General features: G+C 41.6%; 2 protein-coding genes across 2 annotated transcripts in view; both read right to left on the bottom strand.

Annotated features, from left to right (window-relative positions):
- phc2b (polyhomeotic homolog 2b (Drosophila)) overlaps positions 1-25,176 on the bottom strand; it is a 335,956-nt gene that overhangs the window by 57,262 nt on the left and 253,518 nt on the right. The gene's annotated exons all lie outside the window — the stretch shown is intronic.
- LOC142887339 (metabotropic glutamate receptor 4-like) overlaps positions 1-25,176 on the bottom strand; it is a 147,523-nt gene that overhangs the window by 32,736 nt on the left and 89,611 nt on the right. Inside the window, exons 4-6 of the mRNA XM_076024908.1 lie at positions 4,476-4,611; positions 4,100-4,254; positions 3,691-3,831 (exon numbers count right to left, since the gene is read on the bottom strand). Of these exons, the coding sequence (XP_075881023.1) occupies positions 3,691-3,831; positions 4,100-4,254; positions 4,476-4,611 (432 nt within the window). The remainder of the gene's footprint in view (positions 1-3,690; positions 3,832-4,099; positions 4,255-4,475; positions 4,612-25,176) is intronic.

The raw sequence follows: 25,176 nt of genomic DNA, 5'->3' as shown, positions 1-25,176 counted from the left end.
GCCTGTGAAGGCACTGCAATTCTTATTTAATTTTTTTTTACAGCACAATTTGTCATTAAAAGTTGTAGTTTCTCTCTAGTGCATTTTGTAGGTCTGTACACTCCCAAGCAGCGCAATGTTTATTTATTTATTCATTGCCAAGAACTTCCTTTTTTTTAAAAGCACGGATCCTAAAAATAAGTCCACACAGAGATGCTACAGTTCTGAATTTATTCTCCTCCTCCTGTGATTCCCTTTTTTTATTTGATGCCATTGTAGACTTTTTTTTATTATTAATACTTCCACATTGATACAAAAGTGAATACTAACCTTTTATAATGCATCTTTTATCAGGCAGTGGCAACAGTCCCAGTTGCTTTCATTTCCATCAATATATATATATATTTTTTTTTACAAAAGAGAAAAAGGCATCAGTGTTCCCTCTCTGGTTCAGATAGATAGATGAAGGTCCTGCAATCGGTTGTGCAGTGCATGGAGACGTGTGGAGGTGCTCCTGATATCCTGTCACGACACACTCCCATTTATAAATACCAGTGTCTGTCTTATTTAGGCAGCCTGGACATGCACAAAGCAGCAGGGCAGTGCGGCAGCATAAGCAACAAGGTTCCTACTCTGATTTCATGATCAAGTTTTGAGGACTCCTGTGCAAGAAGCTGCTCGCGATGATCCAAATGTTGAATTCAAAAGCTGGAGCTGTGATGATGTTCTGAGCTGTCTGGGTTCAACAATCACAACTTGTAGTTTCTTTTTTTATAATAATATATAACTAATACAACTATAAATATAATTGTTGCCATCACTGTCATCACATTAAAGGAAATGTATTTCCTTTATTATTGTTTTTATTTATTGAATTCTGAATAAAAAAAAATGCACGCAGATTTGATCTCACATTAACAAATCAACCGTGTAAAGTCACTCCAAGGGACAAACTTTTTGGTCAAAGAAACTCATCACAATTTAGTTTTCAGTCTTTGGTAGAGGTCACATCCTTAACTGGCCTCATTACTTTGAGCTTCCAACAAAATTACACTTATCATTGTGTGAAACGCAAGCATAAAAAAAAATCTTCACTGAAAGAAGTCAGTGCTAGAAGACTCAGGGTCATAATTTTGCTGCAGTGAAAGTGCAATTATTGAGCTTGAAATTCTGTGACTGAGCTCCGTGTGGCTTTAGAGGTCAGAATATGTAGAAGCTTGAATTGGCCAAATACTAATTTCTGCCTTTTTTCTAGATTATCCCATCATTTTGTATGCAGGGTAAAAAAAAAGGGTTATGCAATGTTGTTCATATAAAGAGAAAAAAACACCTTATATGTGCTGCTTCCAAACATGATGGAGCAACAACTTTGCAGTTGTGCCATGACCATCTGGACCAGAAATGATGTAAACACAGGACGAGCCAAGACAGCCACTTAATTGACTAGTTTAAAGCTACAACCCCAATTTCCCCAAAACTGCGATGTGTGTAAATTATTAACGAGGTCTCCTGCTGGTCATTATTTCAGTGCTCACTGTTGCTGACTGAAGTAAGTCCAGTTCAAATCTTGGATATCAGACCAGCGACAAATAAAGGTGAGGAGGGTGGGGCGCTGTGTTTTAAAATCATGACAAATCTAAGTTTGCGGTTGTAACTGTAAGGAAGTATAGTTTTTGTGTTTGGATGATGAGGTAGAGCGAGCCTCTTGAGCCTTCCCGTGAGTGACTGCCAACCAAAACATTTGGCTCAAAAGGCATCTTCCAGTTACTCCTGGCCGTAAACCCAACAACTTTTCCAGTCATTTTATAGTCTCGGGTTATTTTTTTTTTTTTTTTTTGTAACATTTTGGATAAAAATCGCAAGAGGTTTGACGGCGTTGTGGCATGCTTTGTTCAGGACTGTATTGGGACCGGGTCCCATCTGGTCTCATCCAGCGCGAGCCGGTCATTTTAAACTCTGCTAGAGGTAGGAGTGGACAATTGGAAGCAGGTACGAGGACTAATTGTGTTCACTATGTATTTGTATTTGTTATTATCAAGTACCACATAAGAAAACTCTTTGTCAGACTGAGAATGACAGTTAACACAAAGATTCAACCATAAGTAAGTGGCAGAGGGGAAGTGAACAGAAGAGAAATTCATCCTGTCTGGGGAATAAGTGATTCAAATCACCAGAAATAAGATAAAGGGATGAGATAATACCACAGAAAATTCTGAAGAAAACAAAAAAAAAAACTCACAGTAACAGTAAGAAATAGATAAATCGGCGTATTTGTTGCCCTACAGTAATATGGTGTAAATGTAAAATGTGGACCAGTGCATTTTTTTTGCTAGATTACAACAGAGAGGGAAATTTCTTTTGCAGTGAAACAACATGTTTACCCTGCAGGACAGCAGAGCAAAAGAAAATCAATGTAGCCATTATTGTTGTGAATGGTCAGACTGTTTGTAGGCACAACAACAACAACCACATCACACAAATGGGCTAGAGGGTCACACACACACACACACACACCCACACACTCCAAGGGTGGCCGGTAATGGTCAGCCATCCTGTATAAGGGGGGAGGAACAGGATTCACAACAACAGTCCCGCACAAGGCTTCAGACACTGTCACTAGTCTGGTCAGTTTTAGTCGTGTCTCAAGCTGATTTCTGCTCAGTGATGTGAACGGTACAAACTAGTACAGATTTTAGCCATTCAAAAGTCTCAAAATGTTTAAAATATTGGGAGACAGATGAGAAAAAACTGAGAGGTAATTAGCTGAAATGTTTGTGATCAACAATATTTTTACTTGGATTCTGAATATTCAAGCAAACTTCAATCCTCCCCCCCCCCCCTAAAAAAAAAAAAAAACTTAACATTGTTGCTACAGTTTCACTACTTGAAACCTGTAACACTAACGGACGTGTTTATTGATTCGTTATGGGGGAGAAAAACAGGCAAACACAGGTCATATGAGCTGAATATTTGCTGCATCAAGAGGTGATTGAGCAAACTTGAACCATTTGCACATCGGCTCTGATTGGGGAAGGAACGATGTTGCGAATTAGAGAATTAAAGGGTTTTATGGAAGAAAAAAAATAGATATGCTCCTTTCTCCATTTCCTGCCAATCTGATCTCTTTAAAGGTCACACAATGGCCCTTCATTTCTGTGTTAAGTCTTCTTATAGTTTCAAATTGTAAAACTTAAGTGCACTTTTATTAGAATTTACTATGAGTGCAGCGATCATTAATTCCAGATTACTTGTGCAGAGTGACGCATCGAAAACAGTTTTGAGAGACTCGTAAATGGTCTGAGGAGACACTTGGGTGGCACTAGCTTAACTAGCCTCATCATCTATTTAACGTTGTGTTCCACCACAAGTCTCTCTGTGGCTGCTACTGGGCCGCCAATGCTTTGACCGCGCTGCCCACCTGAGACGTTCACAGCCGTTACAGCGGCAAACACGCTGGACTCAGCAAAAACACAGTTCGGCAGAGTGAGGGATGAGCAGGGAGATCAACACTGATTTCAAATCTTGAATGTACGGCTGTTCCACATCCACCCCCTCCCATAAGTGTCCCCCTGCTGTCAGAACACTTTTACCACGAGGCGAATGCGTCGCCTTCCTCTAGGCGTCGGAAACATCCGTGCTGGTCGAAAAGTTTGAACAAAGACTACCCTCCCCAACCCCCCGCCAAATGCCTGTAACAAGAGAGTGTCTTACTTGTGCACTTTTTCAATCCGGACCCTTTCTTCACAGCGTGACGGCTGAGTTTGCAGCTGAAGTTATTTTCCCAGAACTCGGCAAACCAGATATTCCTTCTGTTGTTCTCCAGCGTTCGGCTGATGAAGTAACGATCAAACCCTGGACAGATGCGGAAGGGGGGTGAGGGGGGTGGGGGGGTTTCGCCGTCACTGACGCAGTCCATGTAAACGACAGAGCAGGCTTTGCTCTGACGCTTCCAACTGTGAGAGCGTAATTGACTGAACGCGGAACATTATGCATTAACGGCCGACGCTTAAAGGCATGCTAATGAGCACAGAGCAGATGCAGCCCTGTGTGACACTGGAGGTATATTTTTAAGAAAGTGAATTTGTCTTTTTTTTTTTTTTATCCTTTGCACAGTGTGTACCTTTGATGGGCTGACGCTTGGGAAGGATGGTGACCGCCCCCTCCGCCATCTCCTCCTGGTGCACTACCGGGGAGATCTTTGAGCCCCAGCTGTCCGAGCCCACCCAGATGAAATGACCCGTCTGGTTGGCCTTTTTAGCCGCATGGAGGAGCCGCCTGCAAAAGGAGAGCGAACAGATGTTTGTCGTGGATAAGGTCAGCATCCGGAGTGGACACACACTTTGATTTCGTCTTGATATTTAATACACAGTGTTGTGGCTGGGGAAGAAAAAGAGTGTCCCCACAATTTTTTTTCCCTCCCCCTGTGAAGTCGTCTTTGGTCTTTTTTGTTTTCCCATCTTCAAAGGGGTGTTTTTGTAGCCATCAGCAGGACTTACCTGATATCATCTTCATTGGCGAAGAGTATGACGACTCTGGCGTTTGGGTTCTCTCTCAGTCGGCGGATGACCTTGTCGTACTCCGTCTGCTTGGGCTCCCGGGGGATCTTGACAGATTGGGAGATGCACACGCCACCTACACATACAGAGGTGAACAGTCTGCTTATTAAAAATCTGAAAAAGCTGCAGGAAAAAAGTCAAATAAGCAAACCAATCATGCACAATTGATTCAAGTCAAAGACAAGGTGTTGCTTTGTTGTGAGGTGGTCTTATGATGGATATGATGCCTTGGAAAATACCATCACATGGTAAATACATTCATCATGTTATTGTAGCAAACTGAAATTTCTAATAGATAATCAAAGAGGAAAAATAATGTGACACAACAGTGTCACATGTCCAATAGATAATTGGGTGTATGCTTCATATCATAAAAAAAATGGCCAAAATGGTGAAGTACTGAAAATACTGTTATTTTATTGATCTGCGAAAAAAGGAAGTATTTGTGTTTTGTAAAATAGCAGACCTTGGATTGAATTTTATTATGAGTTTGTCTTAAAATGATCTTAACAGCAAAAAAAAAAAAAGAAACCTCTGCACTTCACAGACTACAGAATCAAAAACAGCACCTACATCAATGTACATCAAATTGATCAATGTAAACAACCAATAAACACAAGTATTAGTGAGATATACAGGCATTAACTGAGCTGAAAGTATTGATTTTGATTTGCTGAGAAAAGTACGAGTGAATGGAGCCCAGCAGGAACAAATGAATATACAGCAATTTGTTTGAAGCGATGTGTAGAATTTAGTTTCCAGTTGTTTTTTTTACTCATGAAGGGTTGCAGTTTCTCTGGACAGAAATGTAAACATCCTCAGAGCTGAGTGCAAGACATATCAGAGTTACAGAATTCCACTAAACTTGAAACTTTATTCAGCCATGTGAAACTTTCTCTTCCAGAAAGAAGAAGGAAAAAAAAAAAAATCCTGATTCTGTGATGACTTGATAAAGTCATCCACCCATTTTCAATACCTGCTTCTTCCTGAGCTCAGGGTCACGGGAACATGCAATACATTTTCCAGAACATTTTTTTTTTTTTTTTGCAGTCAAATTAACCACGAGACTATGCCTATTGGATATGGACGCTATCTAGCTTGCCCTTCCTGCAAAAAGTGGGCAAATTAAATGAGCAGATCACCTATCAACCACCTAGAGGGTGGGTTTCAGAGTTTAACATTCATTTTACTTTGAACCTGGCGGTCCAGTTGCAGCGACTGTCAACCCATCTAGTGGGTGTTTTCCTCTCGAGACATGTTTGAGCGCCTCAACTGGAGCATGGGTTAACTCTTTGATGGCTGCAAAAAAACGTCACATTGCAGCCGCTCGTCGCTTCTCTCCACACAACACAACAAAAGACAGTGAATTACACAACTCAGCTTCATGCGATGTTGTCTTAATTACGCAAGGCCCTCCTGCTCCTCAACCGCCAACAACCGCTGCCTGCTTTTCGCCACGCCGCCTGATTTGGTGTCAACGCAGCCTAAAGATCACACTTATGCTGTCAGGACATTTCACATCATCTTCGAGTGCCGAAGGGCGCGTTGCATTTTGGTCGCCCCCGCCTCAAGTGTGCGACGACCCACTCGTCCATTTTACCGAAACAGCCTCTATTATGGGTCACTTTCAAAGTTTGACGCTAATAGTTTAAGATGACGTGAGAGGCGTGCGATGGCACGGCATCATACGCCAGATTATTCTCACGCAAACTTGACAATGCGTTCGTTAGAGTTAATGGAAACCAATGGTGACAAGAAGTCGCTGCGGAGTCGGGACAGCCGCAGTCATGCAAGCCGTCTTTGTCACCGCAGCCGGGCAGCTTTCTCCTCCACTTTTTATCTTTATTCAGAGGCCTCGGATGAAAAGAGACATGCCAAATCAACACAATCTCATAAAATTGCCTGTTAAGACCCTGATAAGCATTGCCTGTTTTTTTTTTCCTCTTTCCCATGCTCTTAAATCATGTGGACTGTGATTTTCCCCACAACAAAAGCACAAAATCACATCCTTGCACAACATCAATCCTGGGAACGGATGCCTTTAACTTATTTTAACTAAACGTAATCAGACAGCAGTTGGTACCAAGCATACACCTCCATTGGACAAGAGGCATTCAATGAGTGCTTATATGAAATATAAAAGGAGTGGAACTGCAACACTTCACCTCACAGGTGTTCTAACCACTTTGTCACACCATATCCATATCCACCACTTGTTGAAACAACAGGACTGTGTGATGGTAGTGTCATGTGAATACCAAAGCCAGATATTTGATGTCCAATAAATGATGAAACATGATAAGTAGCCACAGGTGCACATCATGTGCCACTTGTACCAACTGATTTCCATCCAGATCCAATACGCGGTACTATCAACGCAGATACAGCACAAAAAGCTTAATGTGTTCAGGGGGGGGGATTATACTAGTGCACAGATACTGTCTTCAGTAACGAGCACCGGCTGCTATAGACCACAGGGGTTGAACATGAGAATGAGTTCCAGCCTCAGTTGATTTAACAGTTGATTTTCTTATAGCGACGATTAATCCTATCCATCTGCAGAACAGCTTGTTACTGAAGGCACATAAATGATTAAATATAAACAAACAAGTCATGATGTCTATCACCGCCAAATATGCTTTGTATCTATTTGTTTTAACGAGACTGAACTACATCAAAATAAACACTATATCAGCAAAATTGTGTAAAATGGACCAAACAACAAGCGTTTTAATTATTAAATGACATAATGTTACTAGTTTTGCTGGTGTAACATAAATAAATCATTAGGAACCATTTTGGCTGAAACATCCAAACTGACAGGAGGACCAGGAAATACTGGTTCCATGAACAAAAGACCATATACATAGCACTTAAAAAATATATATATATATTTTAATAACCCCTAAAAGCAAAAGTATTGACACTTGGGACATGTGAATGGGACAACCCTTTAAAAGAAGAATAATGTACGTCTGTAGCTGTATTTGTATGTCAAATGCAAACCAAGGATGATGGGGGAAATTCTTGAAACTATACAGGCCTGACTCTGCTGCTCTCTGAACTAGCCACATGCACTTCTGAGACTGAGGGTTAAGGGACGAATTGGGATTCACCCAGCGGCTCGGCCATTCACAAAGCAGTCAGTGCAAACTGACTGTCATCTCAGAATGCATTTAAGACTCTTTGCTGACTGATCTCTCCCCAAGTAGCTGTCTCACACTATGGCCCACAGATAGGAGGCTGTCTTAGCATTATCAGGCTTCAGCAAAGATTGAACGTTTTCGTATAGGCTAGCCCAGACTGCTCAGAGTAGGCCTTGCAGTAAGATAATTATTTGCACTGACACTTTTAAAATATCCCCCCAGACTTTTTAAAATGAAGTACGAAGAAATATCATCTCTCTTATCCAGTTAGAAAATATAAGCAAGACCCATTGTGACAGAACATTATGAGCAGAGCACCATGAATGTATAACATTGAACTTATGAGATGCTTTTGCTATCACCCCACTTATCTTCCTGTTGTGTATGTGTGTCTGTCTGTTTGACACAATGACATGCTATATGGATTGTTTCCTAAATATGAAGGGTTTAGTTCACACATTAATCTTAGAAAAAGCCCAAACTACAGAGGAGGCTGTTTCTAGATGATGATGATGATGATGATGATGATGATGATGATGATGATGATGATGATAAATCAAAATGGTGAGTCATATCTCATTTTCATTGCACAGACAATTCTCTTCTTTTTGTTTTCAACACCTGATGGGTTTTCACTTGGCAAACTGCAAAAGCCCACTGTCAAAGTTTGGCAAGAATAAAACTAAAAGAACCTGATAAAAAACAGCATTGAAGTGTTAAAACTTCCTTTACTTCAGCAAACATGCTTATCTCCTTTGGTAAAACTCGGAGACTTGCATTCACTTCTCCTTTCTTCCTATTCTTCTTTTTTGACCTGTGTGATGTCTTCAAGGGAAGCCCACAGCAGTTGCTTACCGGTTTCAACACAGCCAGAAAGATGATGATCGTTAACTGAACGATATGAGACCAAGAGAAAAACTATTTGGGTGATTGAAGACGGATGAGTAGAAAGAGATTAGATTTGAAGTTTCAGCCATTCAGAAGGGTTATTAGAACAAGAAAGTTTGTTTTGCAAGTGGCAGTTGAAACCAAATCAACTCCACATGGAGATCTTCAAGTCGCAGCAGAAACCGGCAGCTTGAGATGGGAAATTATGTGTAAGCTATTCCTCAGAGCACTTTGAGCTGAAGAGTGACTTTTGGAATCAAAACTGAACTGCAGAGAAAGTCCCAAAAGTTGAAGGCAGAGTTTAAGTAGTGCACTGACAGCACATCCAGAGAGGGAAAACACTTTTTGAAGCAGCAGAGCGACACTGCTGTGATGGTTCTACCTTCCTGCCACATTCAAACAAAGACAAATCTTGAACGTTCGCTGCTGACTGGCTTTCGTGCCAGGAGCTTGTTTTCCCGGATAAGTGAGGACATTCAGGAGCTGTCTTCATGCAGAAGATTACTCTCTTTCTCTGCCAAGAGTACACTGCGGAACTTTAACTGCCTCTGTGGTTCTGACATAGCCGGATTTAAAAAAAAAAATATATATATATATATAAGAAAAATTCCTGTCCAGAGATGCAGTTTTGTTTTTCTTGGAAACACATTTCCAAGACATATTTTCCATGACAGGCCTGATCAGCATGGCTTGTTGCAGTTTAAACTGTTCTGCCTCACGCCTGTGCCGCATACATGTTCCAGTAGAACAGGGAAAAACAACACTGGGGTCTGAAAACACAATTTGTTGTGTCCCTGCTCCACTGGGTACACTAATTGTACATGCCTCCCCTGTTATTCCCTCACCACATGTGTCGTTTTCACGTGTTGAGTTGGTGAAGCCACCCAAGTAAATAATTAACATGTGCAGCACTAAATTTGACTTCATCTCAGTTTTTCTCCCCCCCCCCCCCATCATTTTCCTCCAGACGCAGCTAAATTTAAAATGCTGTTTATTGTTTGCCCTGTATAGAGCAGTTTGATCTCGGCTCCATCTTGAAGCGTTGCCATAAATCAAGGGGGGAGCGAATATACCAGAGAAGAAAAAGATGTGGAACAACTTCTTTAAAATGAGGTTTGAATAGGTGATTCCGATTGCAAAGTACTTCTGTGTGAAAAATAGTGTTTGGGCGACGACTTCCCAGGAGAATATTTTCTTGATGAATTTTAATGGTACAAACTGGATTAGTTTAACTCAGGGAATGAATAATGTGAACCACTGCAGTTTGTAGAGGAACAAGTCAAGGATGAAAAGCCATATGCAACAATATGAAAGCACTCAGTTTTTCAGCCAATTCTATCGCTAATGACACAAGTGCAGACCATGGGTTCTCAAAGTGAGTGCTGTGATAGCAAGTCATGGCATATTCTTACTGTATTAATATGTATAAACGTACAGTACATGAGTCCGGTTCAGACATTCATTAACCGACCAAGATGGATGTTTTCCTTGCTACGTGTCTCAAGGAAAATAAATTGACCCGGCAAATGTTTATCTATTCTATGGTGAAGTTAATTGTAAAAGGGCTTTTTTTTTTGTTACTTCATCCAGCAGTGGTGCTCCCTGCTCTCACACCACCCTCCTGTTGCTGCTGGAGCATAGCGAGCTCTGAATTAATTTTGGCATGTAACAAAATTTGAAGAATTATAAAGGGAAGGATTATTTGAGAAAATATAAAAGTAATGTTATATATGTCAAGTTTGATTGTGGTGAAAATTAAGAGTATGATTTCAGGGTGGCTCGGATTAAAAAGATTGATATCTGCAGGTTTTATTCTCAGTGCGTTGTTCAGTTTCAGTCACAGCTTATGGGATTCTGAGCACTCTCTACCTCATGTTTTTTAAAAAAAAAGAGTTTCAACAGGAGGAATTTTGTTTTACTGTCAACGTTCAAAGCCACTTCAGTCCATTCCAATCTGAGCTCACTTTGAACTTGTGCACTGTGTGCCAGAATGCAGGGTTGCTGCAACCTGATTGGCTGATTATCAATTTGTATTAAATAGCAATTGAACAATGTAGCTAAAAAAAAAAAAAAAAGAGGGAGTGAGAGGTAGGAAAGTGTAATTACACTAAAGGGATCCATTGTGTGATGTTTTTCTCGGGTTGCTGAGTTTGTGTTGGTATCCGACCGCCGGGAAACAAAACGTCACAGCTTAATTTGCACTCTGGGGACACCGAACCGATCTCGACTCCAGACTGAAGTCTGTAATAAGGCGCCCAAATGGAAACAAAATAAGGAAGAAGTCTGCAGTGAGTGGTATGGTCATGAGCCACTGAACCGCAGGGGGTCTCTTGGAAATAAAGGCGAAACACTTTGAACAGCCACTGCGGTTTAATTGCACGAGAAGCGAAAAAAACAAACAAACAAAAAAAAAAACACGTATAAACAAACAAATGACCATCTCCTGTTTCATGCCATGACTGAGGCTGGAGTTCAAGTCTTTGGAGCTGCCGTACAGAAGCAATGCAATCGTGGGTAGGCAGCTGCTAACCTGAACATTGTGGCGTCGCTTAATCCAATCAGACCAGTTGTGTGTGTGTTAAAAAGCTTTGTTGACGAATTAAGTTTTGGAAAAAGCTGAGTTGACCTTCATGAAGTTATTACTTTGGGGTTGGTGTCTGAATTGTCTTTCCTCTTTCCACTTTGGATGACGGTGTGGAAGTTTTCAGCCCTAAAACTGCCACAGTGCCTGCTGCCACAGTCTGCTGAAACATCCTATGCGATTCTGTAAAACTGAATAGAACTATTAATTCAGGGAAGCTGTTAGTAGTGAGATAAAACTGGCTAAAGATTTTTTTTTTTTTTTTATGTCTGTGGACAGACAGTCTTTGTGCCTTTTAGTCTTCCACCTAATAGTTTCTAATCATTCTGTGTCACAAAGTCAAACACTCTGACTAACGACACGCACTGAACACCTAAAATCAATCCATGAGTCAGCGTGAGCAGCGTGTTTAAATCCCTGAAATTAAACCTGTTCTTTCGCCGTTTCTTTGAAATGGCAAAAAAACAAACAAAAAAAAAACAATTTCCGGTCACTGCATGACAACGTACCATGCTTGTCGGCAGGTTTATGAGGAATGTGTTGTTGCTTTTTTTTTTTTTATAAATAAATAAATACATTTTTTAGATTCGATTTTTTAAGATTTTAAGAAATTGGGTAATTTGGTCGAATTGCATTCATTTCTCCAGCGAACTGAAATAGAGTGCACATGGAAGGCAATTAAGAGCCTTGATTCTGGGTACATCAAGGTCCGACAATCCACTCTAGGATTTGTCTTAACATAAACTTGTCATTCCAGCCTTGTAGGAAAAATAAAATGACCTACTTTCCATGGGGGCTTTGGACTCGGTCGTGGCATAAGAGTAATCAAGCTGTCATCGGTTAGAATCTGACCTTTCAGCTCGCACTGCCGCCATCAAGCTAATCACAGCGACGCTTTGTAACACCAGGACACAGTGCCGGAATGAATCATCCCTCAAAGTTTCAGTAGGCTTGAAGGAAAACAGAGTCATCGAGTCTTCCATGTCAAATTTGAAGAATAGAATTATAATTGAACAGGCTTCCCAGTGCTGCTGCTGTGAGACGTTAGCCGATACGTACCATGAGCAGACCGACTTAGAGGAGTTTGCTGGAATCAATCTCCAAAGTGGTTGAGAAAAAAAACGATGTAAAAAAAAAAAAAAAAAAACCTACACAGTGGCATGGAGCTCAATTTTATTGCTCACCTCTCCACTAAAGGAGCGGCAGCATGTTTAATCAAACCAATTGACTTGTGTCTGACCTCTTTGCTATGACTACAGTGCAGGATCGCCTCAGGCGGCGTTCAATCCACACACTAAACCCAGAGAAGCCCAGCGCTCTCTGCCGCAGTCTGCCTAATTGACTCTGTAATTGTGTCATAGTTCAGCGGCACCAAATTGAAATTAAATTTTCAAGGATGCTTTAGCAACTCTGATGCCCCGAAAAAGGACTTAAGAAGAAAAGAGAGAAAGAAAGAAAGTCAGAGAGAGAGATGGGGAGAGAGAGAGAGTGCAAGAGGGAGAGAGAGAGAAGTTCATTTTTTTGTTTCCATTTTTTTCCCAAGACAGGACGGGAGACTGTTCCTGCTGCATTCAGTGTCGCTGTTGTGCATACAATTGCGGCCAAATGGAGAAAATTCCAATTAGATGTTTTTAGATCAAATATGTATCAAGTCTTAACATTAAAGTTGGAGCTTTTTTTTTATTAACCTGGTACTCAATGCAAATGCATGTTTTAGACTATGAGTCTCGCTTCGACTGTTCACGGTTACGTAAAAACGTTGAACTCTGTTGTGCATCTCCAGTTGGCTCCACAAAGCTGCTTTGTTGGATGCCTAAAAAAACACTACTAAATCCACCCGCCAAACCTAAAGCAAACATCTGACTTTCCAGATGTTCAAAGGTCAAACAGAAGTACAAAGACTTGCTGTTTTATCCCAGAGTTGCACGAAACAAAAAATACCCTGCTGCTGAAATTCATAGGGCGATAATTAAAAAAAGAAATGGAAAACAACGAGATGCCATGTGGAGGAGGCGGCTGAGCAGCAGGCTCGGGAATTTTCCTTCGCCGCTCGTCTCCCGTTATGTGGGGAGATGAGGTCATCGGCAGTGACAGGAGGATGATGATGAGGTAATAGGCCTTCACAGGCCGCCGGTGCTTCATAAATCCGCTCTGCTGGACGGCGAGCGGCTCGCTTCCAAACTTTGGCAGATGCACCGGTGCACCTTTCTGTCTCCGTCCGTCCTTTTTTGCTTGGAGAAGCGGCTCCTCTTGCACGAGCGGCAACATTTTTCTCGCTAAATATATCAACTTGAGAGAAAAAAAAAAGAAAAAAAAAGGAAGCACTCTGTCTGAGTTGGAAGGAAAAGGGAGCCACAGTAGCTTTGAAAACATCTCGCCAGAAGAATTGCTTAGCCCGGAAAAACGATACACAGCTGCTCGGGAGCATTTCTGCATGGTAATTGCCATGGCACAGGCATAATTTCCCATCATTAGAAGGACCTGTTGCCTTGCAGAGCGGGAGCTTCCAAGGAGGAGGAAGAGGACAAAAAAAAAAAAACCAAGCCCTTAAGCTGCCAGGCCTGAGAGATAACCAGGGTTGGCCGTGCTGTCAAAGAACTGCAGAGATACGGCCAAAATATTGCGCCGGGTAAACAAGCCCATTCTGCCCGTTCATTATGCAGCCGCACTGAAGCTGCAGCAGCCGCAGCCGTGACTCCCGGTCGGAGTGCGTAGAGATTTATGAAAGCAGCAAGAGGGAGCACAACCTTTTCTGTGCGACGTGTGGCACCTTCAGAACCGGGCCGCCAGCGCGTCGGGGCCTCTTTTCTTAAGAATTCCATCTCGCCCTCACTTCTGCTTTTTTTTTTTCTTTTTTTCCCTCCTGGTTGCCCTTGAGACGAGATGATTGTGCGGCTCTTAAAGGAGACCTCGGCGGGAGGAGATGAACGACCTCTGCCCATTCATCATCGCTCACCTCACCACCTCCTCCTCTGCAATTAAACGCGGGCCGTTCGGTGGCCGCGGACACTTTCATCTTCGAATTCACTGATTGATTTGACCGTTTTTTTTCTCTTCCTTTCGATCTCCTTGTAAGATCACCCTTTTTACGACGCAACAGGCTGTGTTGCGTTTGATTTATAAGGCAACAGTGTAGCTGATGTCTTTGTGCGGGAGGGTGATAAAAAATACCATTTATGAAATTATGAAATTGTGGGAAAGAAAAAGGCCTGCTGGGAGGGGTTAAAAAAACCAACAACACAATAACAATGTGTTTCTATTGTTATTTTTTGTTGTTTTCGGCTCATTTGTTGCTGGAGTCCCTGTAGAATAAATATGACTATGGGCAGAAATGATTGCAAATGACGGCATTTTCAAGCTAAATTTGTCCTGTAATTTTTGCAGAAATCTTTCCATCTTTCTGAGGAGAGGGAGGAGGAGGAGGAGGAGGAAGAGTAACAGGAGGATGAGGAGAAGGAGCTGCAGTTTATATTGTGTTTTTTTCCTCCAGAATCCTTCAGTTGAATGACAGAGTGACCCTAACAAGACCCACCTGCCTTCGACACAATCACATGTCTGCCTTGGCGTGACTTCAAATAGCATTCTTTAGCCTTGTACTGGGTCATCAATTATTCTGGGGTATTTTTCAGACTTGGTGAACTTCTTCAACAAGGCCTGTTGCACCTGGGGAGAGCATTTATAAAGGGCAGCTTAACTCCTCTAGGGTTAAAACCATGCATCTCCTTTATTATCATCTCCTGTCAGTCAAACAGTTTATTTCTCTAGAACAATCAAGCTTCCATCCCGGAGAAAAGCCTCAACGTGCCCATCACGTTGGACCGCCTGCAGAAAAACAGCAGCCCTACGTCATTTCCACCACTGTCTCATAGAGATAAAGTTAAACAGAGGACCATTAGTTGCTTTGGCTGATTTGTGTGCGGAAGGCAGGAGAATGGTTTGCACACCCAGAGAACACCCTGATGTTTTTTAAGAGCTCCAAACCAATTTCGCATCAAAGAAGCGAGATGAAAAGAATTCAAGCATCAGTGATATAATTTCACCCCCAAAATCTCATACAGCAATATTTTGCAGAGTTTTGCATATGATCATATCGGAACTAAAATTACATATGTATACACACATGGACAGGCACGCACGCACGCACACACGCACACATTGCCCTGTGTGAGAGTACCCTTAGAGTGTGACCAGGGACCAGGCAGGTTGAAGTCAAAAGCACAAGGGCAGCCTGCAAGCAGCAAAATTCCAACTGGGCACGGCAAGAATGGAACTAGCACACTGAGAATGAAGAAAAAACAATAATAATTAAAAAAAAAAAAACTATAACAGAGATGAGCAGTACATTGGTAAAAAAAAAAAATGACCAGGTTGGGTCGGAAAATCCTGCTGGCACCAGAAGGGTTCAATTTAAAACATTACTTGGTGCACTGGGAGAACAAGCAAAATAAAGGACAGGAAAAACCCTAAACAGGAAGTTTTATAGTTGCAGGTTGAGCAAAATATCCATTTTTTTTTTTTTAGAATAAAAGTAAAAACCTGATGATAAATGGCTCTGGAATATGTATTTAAAGTGATATTCCACCTACAAATGCAATTGTGTCCATTCTCTCTATTCGCCACTTTGTCAAATGCTCTAGACATGCAATACAAAAGTACAATACGCTGCCACATTTTGCATTTCCAAACACCATAATTAATTCACGTGGGATTCCAATTTGACGTTAATCCAAACTCAATCAAATTAGAATTCACCTTGATTTTTCCAGACCTGTGGAATTTGAAACCAAAACCAAAGCAAAAAGGCATCAGCCAATGAAAAAAAAAAAAAAATACATAGAGATAAAACAAAGTCTAATTTTTTGTGAGTTCACCCATATTATAACATGCACGTAAAGAGTCATTGCTTTGCCTCAGCGCTCTGCGGTGGTGCACGCTGAGAGTGGAGTCACTTCAACTCTCTCACAGCCAGCCGCTCGCTGCACAAGTGAGACTCAAACTGGGAAACTTTGTAACTGTGTAGCTGGAGTCTTTACCCTCCGGGCTGCCACTAACCTCAGTTAATTAATTTTATTTTCAAATGCACGCTGGCATATTAACTGGTGCCTTTGGCTAAAAAAACATCTCGGCTTCCTCATCCACACATCAATCCGTCCCACTCCCAACCCCTCCCCACTTCATATGGTACAAACAATGTGAATTTAGATAATGATGGAAGTTTAATTTGCTGGGGCCCTGGGGTGCACTTCTCGACAGATTTAGATATTCCTCTGAAGGAACGACATATCAGCCGCTCAGCCAGACCACTTTATTTTCATGTGATTATTTAGATTTTTTGTATGCATAATATTGTAAATATGCTTGCGCTATGACCAGAGGCAAACTCTGGATGAGCACTGCATTTTAAGATAGTTTGGATTAGCCAGAGTGCAGAGGAGATGAGCTGTGACATTGTTTAATAATACAAATATCAAAATCACTCAGAGCGCGTGCTAAATATTAGCCAAACTCTCACCCGACACTGCAGTCGAAAGACAATATTAGAATTATTGCAACATGTCAGGTCAGATTGCGATTGTCAAAAATGGGGATTTTCTGTTCACCTTGCAAATACGGGGGGGTTGCTGAGATTCCATTTAATCTTGCACATCCACCTTGCAGAGTTTTCAGAAATGATCAACTTTTCAGACTGCCGCTGTGTGACCTGTCATTGCGACTTTGGCAGGAAGAAATGGCTGCAAGCTGCCCTTAAAATCTGAGGAAACGGAGAAGAAGAAAAAAAAAAGTACTGCAAATGTCTTCCAGCCAACTGGCTGCTGGAGAGACTCAGCAGTAGCTGCTGTTTTATTATAGCTGGCCGGAATTTTTGCGTTAGAGGGAGAACAAACAAACAGAAGTGAAGGGGTTTTCTTGGAAGAAAAGACACTTTTATTTTCTGCCTCAAACCTTATTGGCTTTAGCAAGGATTCACCATGATGCACCAGGTTTGACGCGTGTCTATCACACTGTAAGGGTTAGGGTAACTGCTGCATTCTGGTGGCTCAGTCACAAGTCAAAGATCAAGTTCATTGATTGACAGATAGTTCATTCAAACACCTAACCAAACCATTATGACTGGACAAACAGTATAATGTACTGCTGACTTACAGTACATTCATGCAGCTGAATGGCATCAGGTAGGAGATTTGCAAGATGGATCTGCAGGTTCTATTGAAGCAATCTCAGTAATCAAGCCGAATCATGTGCCTCCAGATGAGTGTTTTCTGTGGATCGTGCTCTACCTGCCTTGACCTGTCAAAGATGGTTCAAAGCACAGAGCTCACACTGTTCATTTCCCTGTCGCGCACATCTTAGGTACTGCCGCAGGCTTTTCTTCGCTTCGCCGTTTCATTTATTTATTTATTTTCCCCTATGCTGAAGAGAGACAGATTCGCTTCGGCCTCGAACGGAAGACACAAGGGGATCCCTCTGATCCCTGCAGTGGTGTCACTCAATGCCGGCGCACCTCAGAGCTCTGGCCCTAAATATGGTAATCCCGGCTGTGGTAGTCTGGCTTGTGAAGCACACCTCGTCAAGCGGACTACAATTTTTAAAGTCTGCGGGGCCGCGCTGTGGGAGCTGTGGTAAAGTGGGCTAATCCCACGGACGTGGTCCCTTAAAGTCAGTGCCACAGTTTCCACCTGTGTCGAGGTTTGAGCGCAGAGAACCAAGCAGGAAAGTGAAGAAAAAATAAAGTAGGGCAAGCTTGCACACTCGGCAAAACGTAGCAGTCGGGTTCTCGATCTTAAAGGGTATTGAAGTCTTTTAAGGTGCAGGAAATGTAAGGAGAAAAAGATTTCCATTCCTAAAATGCATACGCACTACACTGAATAGACTAGGGAGGTCAATTCAGGGTTATGGTCGCCTCAGGTGACACTGACGGCTAAGAGCTTTTTTAAGAAATTATGTTTGAGGCAGTTCGTGTACACTGCCAAACACCTCGATGTCTGCCGACACCGCCACAGTTTCATTCTGCTGCGTGTCCTCCAAGCAAACATGGAAGCCAGTTATTGAGGGGAAGAAGTTGTAAATTATGCACACGCCTATGATGGAATAATGACGGATAATCCCTCCATTTTCAAAAGGGCTGCCACACATGACTTTTCCGTGCTGAGACATGAAAGCCTTCGTGGCTATACACGTCCCCAAACCACAGCTTTGCTTTCAAAAAGTTGCTCGCTGTGCATGGGCCCGTCGTATTCCTTGTGAGGGAAACTGAGAATTTGATGGTCCTGATAGAGCAGCATTCATTCAACACATTCGCACATCATGCAGACTAGTTTAACTATTTGCACTGAATACCCGTGCCATGTGACTGACTATACATGGCTTACGTGACTGCGTACCGGTTGCGACAACAGGTTAGCGTGCTACTAGACGTAACGCCCTCCTGAGGAACGTAGAGATAAATTTACCTGTACTAAGAAAAAAAAAAGTTGTTTCATGCCAGTGTGTGTTCAAAAACAATATATCAAGCATTGGACTAAATGGACAAAGTTCAAGAATTCCAAGAAGGTGCAACGCTCTGTGATATTTTCCTCTTTCAGTTTTTGAAAAACACACAGAACTAAACCATCATCGTCATTTGCTGTTGCTCAATGGCTTTTGGTCAGATTTACAGCAGAAAGCAGCATCTCAAAATCAACAGATTGGACTCAAGGCAGTTCTGACTGAGTAGTCGGTCAAAACTGCCTTAAACAGAAGGCTGTAATCCTCTCTCTGCCACAAGACTCAAAACAAAACCATTCCACAGCCATCAAGCACTGCGCCACCTCTTTCCCAATTGCCCGCTGCAAGTCAAAGAGAGTTCCGAGCCCATTACTTTTCCTGACTACCACCAAGACAGATGCCACCTTTTGAATATTGTGAAAACTCAATCAGGCTTTGCAAGGAATGGAGAGGGAACAAAAAGTGAATTGAGTTACCCGCAGCCACTTCGGACTTGGACCTGCTGTGAATCACTCGTATATCTTGGCAGGCCCCGGCCATATAATTGATGCCTTTCATTACATGATTGAAGTGGGTGTTTCTGCGAGGTGGAGTGGAGGTAGCCAGACCATAGCTGAGAGCAACGAGCGGTCGCGGTGATTGATAGGAGGGTGAGGCGCATAAACACTGGAGTGTTAGTTGCCTAAATGCAAGTGAGTGTTACTCCCATTGACAGCTGCAGGCGAAGCCATTAATAAAGCGCGCAAATGATGATAGCTGTTGTATCGATTGCGGTTCGCACCCTTTATTCCAGCGGGCCTCTCTCACTCCAATACTCTGCCTCAGTAAACGCAGCCATCGAAGCTGTTGACCCGGCCTGTCTCCCGCCATTGATCACGCCTCTGATGTCAGAACGCCACGTTCGCTGTGTGTTTGCGCAGCAGCTTAATCCATTCACAAAGCTCGCCGATGGTACAACATGGATCGATGGGAGTCGGGGGGGGGGAGAAAAAAGGGAAGTGTGAAATTAAAAAACTATAGATTCAGCCATGGAAAAAGAAAAAGAAAACAGAAAGAGGCAACATCCTGATTGACCCGAATACAGGCAGAATACATCTTGTGTGTTGGCCAGAAAGGCGTTCTGCATGGTGTTGAAGGTGCATTTCAACATTTTTTAATCTCCCCTTTCACTGACTGACAGCCGACGAAATGACTAATGAATTTTCTGCCACCCAACCAGCTGACTCACTCCTGGGCGATCACAAATCCGTGGCATAGTGAACGTTTTCCCTGCAATTCCACCCTGTAACTCCACCCCCTGTTCTGTCCCACAACCCCCACTGCCGCTGTTTCAGCCCACCGCAGAGTGCCTTGTCATTTGTAATGGAAATGTCGAGCCTTGAGTCAAAGTGACGTTATGTCAAAATGTTATCCCGCGACTCCCGCCAGGCCATAGAAGTCTTGCCGTATTATTCATTTAGAGTCAAATTAGAGACACTGTTGGGGAGCACCCATCACTTCGAAAAGATTTAAAGTGAGTACCGAATACAAACTGATTTTTAATTTGCATCGGTTTGGCAGAGGAAGCGGCAGGCGTCTGCAGTGCACCTCCCCGGTGAGTTTGAATTTGCGGGACAAAATTGGTGACATCTTTGATTCAGAATTTTTCGGTGAGGCTCAGGCTAAAAGCTGCTTAGCAGTATGATACGCTAGGTCAGAAAATATAGGATAATATTCCCTTCGGTTGGTTGCCACACAATAGTGGCAAAAAGAACTTTGTGACACCCTTAATATTTTACACAATCTAAGACATCCAAAAGGAAATCTTTGCAAATGTAAAGTACTATTTTTGTTTATTGAAATAATAATAATAATAATAATAATAATAATAATAATAATAATAATAATAATAATAATAAAAATGTTTGCAATGATACTGTCTGAAAGAAGGACACAATTACTTGGTTAAATCAGCTGCAACTTAAATGTGCACATTCAATCTTAGGGTTAACAAATTAATAAGGAAAGGCGGTTTGAATAAATACATTCCTTTTAAAATGAAAATGTAAAATGAAGCCAGAATCAGATTCCGCAAGAACTACAAAATGTGAATTGAACACACATCAGGAATTGCAAGGGTGCTAAATTTATGTATTTTTTATGGCCTCAGGCTTTCTTTAAAAAAAAAAAAAAAGAAATGCAATGGCTGTCTTGGTTTAAAAAAGAGAAGAAGAGTAAGATACAGAGTTCAATATTTTAAATTTAATATAGTAGAACACAAATCCTTTTTGTGTGCGTGAGCTGATGCTAAAATGAAATGTATTTCTTTTTCAACCAGCAGGCTTGAATAAAAATCCCTGCTTACAATACATTAATGCTTGGCAGCGGACGCTTTAGTCAGAGAAACTACCGCTTTAGGACAGGAACAACTTTAATTTCTCTGACATCCCCTCCAATCATCTCTGGATGTTAAGCCAAGCCAAGACATTTCCTTGATTTCATCAGGGCTAATGGGACCGCTGGAATCCTATCAGCATCTCGCCGTGTAGCACATTACCATACGGAAGCCTTGTTTAAAATGGAGCCTCACGGTTGTTGTTTTTTTTTGCGCATAATTTAAGTATTTTTCCCAATGAAACTCACTTTTCGCCATGATGCTTCCCTTTGCATCAGGAATCGTTTGTCGTCAACAGTCAGAGTCGAGTTGACGGTAATGTTCTCCACTTGTGGAGAGATATGTGTTCGCGTTCTGCTTCACTCACTGCCTTGACACTGATTATTTAAGATTTGCGAAAGGAAATGAAAAGGTAAAGTCACGTTTACACTTACACCAGATATTCTGTATGATAAAAGATCTTGGTGCATCGCATACAGATAGTGAGAAGAGTCTTACTGCAAGTCTTTCAGGAAATGTTTTGATAAATTGCAGAGGAAGCAAAACCTATGAAGCGACGCTGCGCATTTATTTTAAACTATTTTGAATCTAAAGAGTTTTCAGAGACCCTGCTGAATAGCTTCAGAAAAAATTAAACACTTTTAATTTTTGTTATTAATACACTTTGACTCTTTGACTTTAAAGTTTTCATCCATCTAAATTGTCAAATCAGCAAGATCAAATCCTGCTGGGCCGTCAGCCCCAGGACAGTCAGCAGAGCAGGAAGCCCTGTTTAATTAAAAGTACTGCCGGCTAAACTCAGCACTAAAGTCCAACAAACTATTTGGATTTCTCCACCTATTCACTCGGAAAACAACTCTTTCAAAATATTTTTCTCGCTGAGTTCTTGTCTTACCTTTGTATTTGAGCCTTTTTCTCCTCAACAACAGAAAGCCCGCAGTGATACTGAGGGAATTAGTAAATTGGACTTCAGCGGGAGTTTGTGCAATTGAGCTGCGGCTGCGATACAGTTCGCTAATGATTCTTAATAAGTAGGATTTTTGGAAATTCTCTGCCCATCAATTAATTAAAACAGTCATTTTGCATGTTCATCTTGCATGATGTTCTGGCACACAGACATATAGAAATCCAGTCTTTCCCAAGACCAACAAAACCCTCTATGATTTCTATAATGTGTGAGGTTGTTGTTCAGGGATAGATCGTATTTGGCCAAAACAACATTAACCACTCACAGAGGGTTCATAGCTCCCACTCTCACAATCCTGTTCAAAAGCACAAGGACCAATTTTCAAATGCATTTTCCCTCCTCAGAACGATTCGCCGTGTCTAAAAACACATCCATTTGAACACTGTAGCTGCAAAGCAAACCACAGAGGATCTCTCCCGCAGACCCTAATATCTAATTTAAAGGGTGATTGACACATTTTGTCAGTGTAATGAACGAGTTAGTCGCTGCAAATGTTGATCTTTAGTTCCACAATTAAAAATAAAACCGATAGGATCATTCTTGGAAAATATTACAGCATTAAAGTGGAGACGTTGGAGTTTGGAGCGGCAACAATATTCTGAGTGTCATTAAGATAAGATAATAATACATTATTATGATTAAAAATTAACATAATAGTGCCGTTTGATGCTGCCTCAGCAAACAAAAGTGGAGGAAACAGATAAAGACGTTTCCTCTGATTTAATAAGTCATCTATTAGCGTGCGTGGTGCATTGTTGTCTAAATCATACCACAATAGAAAACAGGTGGAAAATATAGTTTGTTTGGTTTTTTTTTCTCAAGAGAATTGAGTGGAATGTCAGCGGCACTATGCTTTGTGACAGTAGCCTGGAGACACCATAATAATGAAAGCCTTAAAATGTTTCGACCAAAATCGTCCTGATGACTCATCTCGCTGCTCGCCAACTCCTTGGATGACACATTAAATATAAGAGCTGGAAAAAGAGAGTTAGAATGTAAAAGTATTATTTCCAGCTTCAATTGTATGGTCCCATATATTTCCTTCAACATTTGTTCTAGATAGCCATGTTACACCACCTCTTACCTGAATTTCAAATGCAATTCAGCCATTTCATACCAACATCATGTTGCCATCAGATTTAAAACAATTTATATTCTACATATATATATATATTATACATAAACACTAGATTTGTCAATAATTACGTGACAATGTTTGGATTTCATTTGTGTTTTAAGACGTCTTTATGAAGTCATGGAAGGAATGGCCGCATTAGGTTGTCCATATACAGTAAGAATTAAAAATACAAGGGACGAGAATAAGATGTAGGGGTTAATTTCAGAATGGTTATCCAGGTTGTCCGAGCAGAAAAATATACATTATAGTCTAATGAGTCAAATGACTTCACTATGAACAGCTAGCAAGACAAATGCACATTTTGAAGTGAACAACATCTCGGTTTATTCTTGAGCTTCACAGATTTTTTTTTTAGTTTTGTGTGTGTTTATATGTGTTCCCTGAAACATGCATTTAACAGTTAAATACTTTAATGAAGTTTGTCGAGTTGCTCCATGCAAACAAGATCATTTAGCCTCGTTCACTATATTCATTCTCGAGCTGTTGCACATAGCATGAAAATGAATTTAATTTCAGTTCCATTTTCAGGGGCATCTCACGACAGCACAGTGGACGCAAATTATTTCTCTCAGTCAGAGGCCTCCCCAACTGCTATTTTTTTTATTCTCCATCTAATTATTCATATAGCGTATTAGCTTTGCACCCACTAACCTTATCTGCACTAATTCGCACTGCTTTTTGTGGCCAATTTGTGCAGCATTGCAGCGGGTAATTCACTACAAATTAGACTGCAGTCCCCCGGAACCTCCCCCACACCCAAATCCATTATTTTGGTCCTCGACTCTGCCTTGATTGGATCTGCAACACACACTTTATTTTAGCGTTTTCCCCTTGTTTGAAACCCTTGCGGACGTCCATTCACGTTACTGAGTACAAGCTGTGAAATTGGAAGCAGCGCCGAGTGACCCGAGGTACTTCCGTTAACTAAAGACAAAAGTTCAAGCACCAACACTTAGTTAATAAAATTGGCCGTAATGATATCTGGACATTAAAAGCAATCTATAACCATTATGTCACCGGCAGAAAGTCCCATGAGAAGGCAGAGTGAAAGAGACCAAGGGGACAAGGTGAGCGATGATTATTCAGCCGTCCGCCTTGCCCAATTAAGCAGTGACAAGTAATTGCTCAAACAAATTGCAACAGGACATATCTGAGACACTCCGGGGTCATTTGTGCAGTGTCAAATAATAAATTACGACATAACTGGCTCGCATCCTTCATACAGCACAAACTGTGGGATGAAGGCCATATGGACGGGAGCGGGAACGCCGCCGTGTGTCTGGATATTTTTCACGGTGACAGTGATCATTTAGGATTCATACAATCCCGTGTCTCCGTGTTCCTCCGTGTTTGAGGCAATCCAATCAGGATGAAACACATCGCTTTCCCATTAATTCTCCTTAATTTCGCCAACACGCTTTGCAATTTACGCCGAATATGCCCGGGCTAATGTTCTGTGCGTCTCAGATTTGAATTTAATGAAAAGACCAAAGCCTGCAATGAATCGGTTGGGCTTACACTACAAGTATGGCCCATCCAGGCTTAATAGAACTGCGTTATCGCACTCCGCTGCGGCCTGAGTACTGTTAAAAATTCATTACGTTCCTTCATTGTGATAAACATGGGCGCCCGAGTGCCATGTTCACTGCCTCGCTGGTGCAAAAATACCCGCCAGTTGTGTATCAATATATGGCCGAAAATAGTCCTGAGCAAGCACACAGATTTTCACTGTTAAAATCTTTTTAAAAGACTGTAGTGCCTGGTTTATTTTTTTTTTTTTTTCCAAGGAGGGAAGTGGGGTACGATACAAACTAGAGCAGAGGAAGCAGGAAGCATTGAAAGACAGACTGGTTCCTTGGTGGTTTAATGATTGAATGAATTGCTGACCCAGACCAGCTGCAATATTAGCACCAGACAGATTCCTGAAATAAATCGTTCAAATGATGAACTTTTGAAAAGTAAGGATCATTGCATATTTCAGCTAAAACTTCCACTGCCTCTGTTTATATTTCATTGTTTTTCTCCCCAGGAACAATCTGAATTTATCCTAAAACTATTCCTG

Source organism: Nelusetta ayraudi, unplaced genomic scaffold (genome assembly GCF_046127955.1).
Source record: "Nelusetta ayraudi isolate G7.1 ecotype Tasmania unplaced genomic scaffold, CSIRO-AGI_Nayr_v1 ptg000017l, whole genome shotgun sequence".
NCBI classification, from domain to species: Eukaryota; Metazoa; Chordata; class Actinopteri; order Tetraodontiformes; family Monacanthidae; genus Nelusetta; species Nelusetta ayraudi.
Note: the sequence above shows the minus strand (reverse complement) of the source record. Positions and strands in the feature narration are given on the sequence as shown.